Below are 2,374 nucleotides of genomic sequence, written 5' to 3' on the forward strand. Positions count from 1 at the left end.
ACCGCAGGCGGTGAGCATGTCCACCGCCGACGGGGAGGAGGTGGATGAGTGATCTAACATGCTGCCGGACGACTCCGCCTCCTAAATGTATATATATTGGCCAAAACCAAAAAATTAATGTCATAATTATATATATATATATATATATATATATATATATTGCTGTACATCGAAGTTATCGACTTGAGTGTTTGCACTTAGGAGAAGTATGAAGATTTAAACACATGAACAAGCCATTAATTGCATACATACATACATAAATTCTTATACGTATATTAATGCAGCCACAACACGTATGAATGGATATACACCGTATCTAGAATAGAAAAAGCAATTATTTCGAAACTGTAGTGATTTCACAATTAAAAATGCTATTGAGATATACATCGATTGGGTCATTACAAAATCTGCAAATCAATAACCTATATGTAAACGTCTTAATTAGAGATATGGAGAAAGACTAAGCGTGAATGTCCAAGAATGTGTCCGTGGCATTGTTGAATGCAACAGATCCGATGTTGAAACATGTGAGAGCATTATACATGTGTACACATATGCATGCATGATCTGTATGGAATATATATATCACATATACACTTGTATATACATATATATGTTCGTACCTGGATCCAGTCAGTGTCCATGCACACCTGAAGAGAAGTGAGACCCATTAGTCGAAATGTTTGGTTTCAGAGAGAGAGAGAAAGAGAGAGAGAGAGAGAGATGGGAAATGGTGGAGGGGGTGAGGAGGGTGGAGAATAAGAAGGGAGAAGCCACCCTCCTCGGGATTGCTGCTCCATTCATATTATTACTTCTACTCGTGAAGTGGAATTAGATACCCCATTTTAATTTCGATATTATCTATTCTTGTAATATAACTACAGTAGAAAAAAAATATCTGACTATCACGGTACAAGTTTTTTTGATAAAGGTTGGTCCATGGGGTTTGAATTTGGGTGGATAGCACTTTGTGTAATCCCATTTTTTTTTAAATGTAATTGATGATTACATTTTTATTTTTGAATTAGTTTTTATGATAGAGTTAGGGGTTCGTATCCACTCTGTGTACATAGTACGTTCTTATTATAATCATATTTTTTGGTTAATTGAATCATCAATAGTATAATACGTATATATATGTATATATATAGATATAGATACGACTCCCGCGTGAACTACGGGACGACTTCCTTTTGCTCGACTTTGCTTTTCTTCACATCTCTTTATCACATTTTTTTTGTCCCCACTATTCATTACACGGCATATTCCTTTTTTATATTTTTTATCACAATCCCTGTCGAATTTTCCATTCCTAGAAAATTAAAAAAAAAACATTCTCTCTTTTTTTTTTCCCATGTCATGTGACCATTTTCTTCTTTTCAATTTGAAGCTATGCTATAGTCTATGACTCGTAAGAAATCTCGTATAAAGCTTAGCGTTTTTGTAGTGTGATTTGGAAATCGGACATCTTATGCGAGTTATATAACCACAAATATCTATATGAATGGGGAAATGAAAATTGCTGTGATGAATGGAAATAAATAGAATCTTTCGTAACGTATGCATGAGAGCAGAAAATACATAACCCAAATCTATAAATCATTTCTCCTTGATAATCTATATACATGCATACATATATACATACACCTACATTTATTGTGTACATAGGGTTGTGGGCCTCGTGGCCTTGGGACCGTCGGTGGTTCCAATTTCCTGGGACCCCACAATGTGTGTCTGCCCACGTCAACTTGACCAACACTCTCCAAATCGGCTTTATTTGCGGATCCAACGGCCGTGATCGATCCTAGGTGGGACCAGGCGGAGAAGATGAGCCGTCAGATGTGTTCAGAAATAGCGGCGTGATCTTCACACAACCAGACAAAAGCAAAGAGAATCAAAGTTTTTGGAGTTTGGGACTTCCGATAAAGCCAATGAGACAAGAAGACGACGAAAGACGATGGATACGATATGATTCGTCCATGAATGAGATTATTTGGGGCATACCCAATGAATACTTGAGTTGCGGGGTCCAGCGCGTGGGCTCCACTCGCTCTCCCTCTCAAGCAAAGTATCTATTCCTTATTCACGTGTCGACTCGTGATCTCACCACGTGGCATGCTGCAATCGATTCCATAAAAGTTCACGTTGCATAAAAAAGAACTTGGATCGACGTCCCAAAATGATAAACAAAAACTGCGAAAGATATATAAAAAAATATGTTACAGAAATATATGTAATTGGATACGTTAGTTATGATGAGTCTTCTTCAAAGATTATCCATTTTCGCATTCTTACATTTTCGTGTCCATGTTTTAAGAATTTAAATATTTTTTGTATCACCTTTTTCGTGTGATATATATATATTATATATATA

General features: G+C 36.4%; 1 protein-coding gene across 1 annotated transcript in view; it reads right to left on the minus strand.

The window, feature by feature from the left end:
• The window catches only part of LOC104821574 (dof zinc finger protein DOF5.6-like), a 1,845-nt gene extending 1,051 nt beyond the window's left edge, over positions 1-794 (minus strand). Inside the window, exons 1-2 of the mRNA XM_010552495.2 lie at positions 624-794; positions 3-81 (exon numbers count right to left, since the gene is read on the minus strand). Coding sequence (XP_010550797.1) covers positions 3-81; positions 624-671 — 127 coding nt within the window. The 5' untranslated portion in view covers positions 672-794. The remainder of the gene's footprint in view (positions 1-2; positions 82-623) is intronic.
• Positions 795-2,374: the final 1,580 nt, after the last annotated feature.

The sequence above is a fragment of the Tarenaya hassleriana genome, unplaced genomic scaffold, assembly GCF_000463585.1.
Source record: "Tarenaya hassleriana unplaced genomic scaffold, ASM46358v1 Cleome33, whole genome shotgun sequence".
NCBI classification, from domain to species: domain Eukaryota; kingdom Viridiplantae; phylum Streptophyta; class Magnoliopsida; order Brassicales; family Cleomaceae; genus Tarenaya; species Tarenaya hassleriana.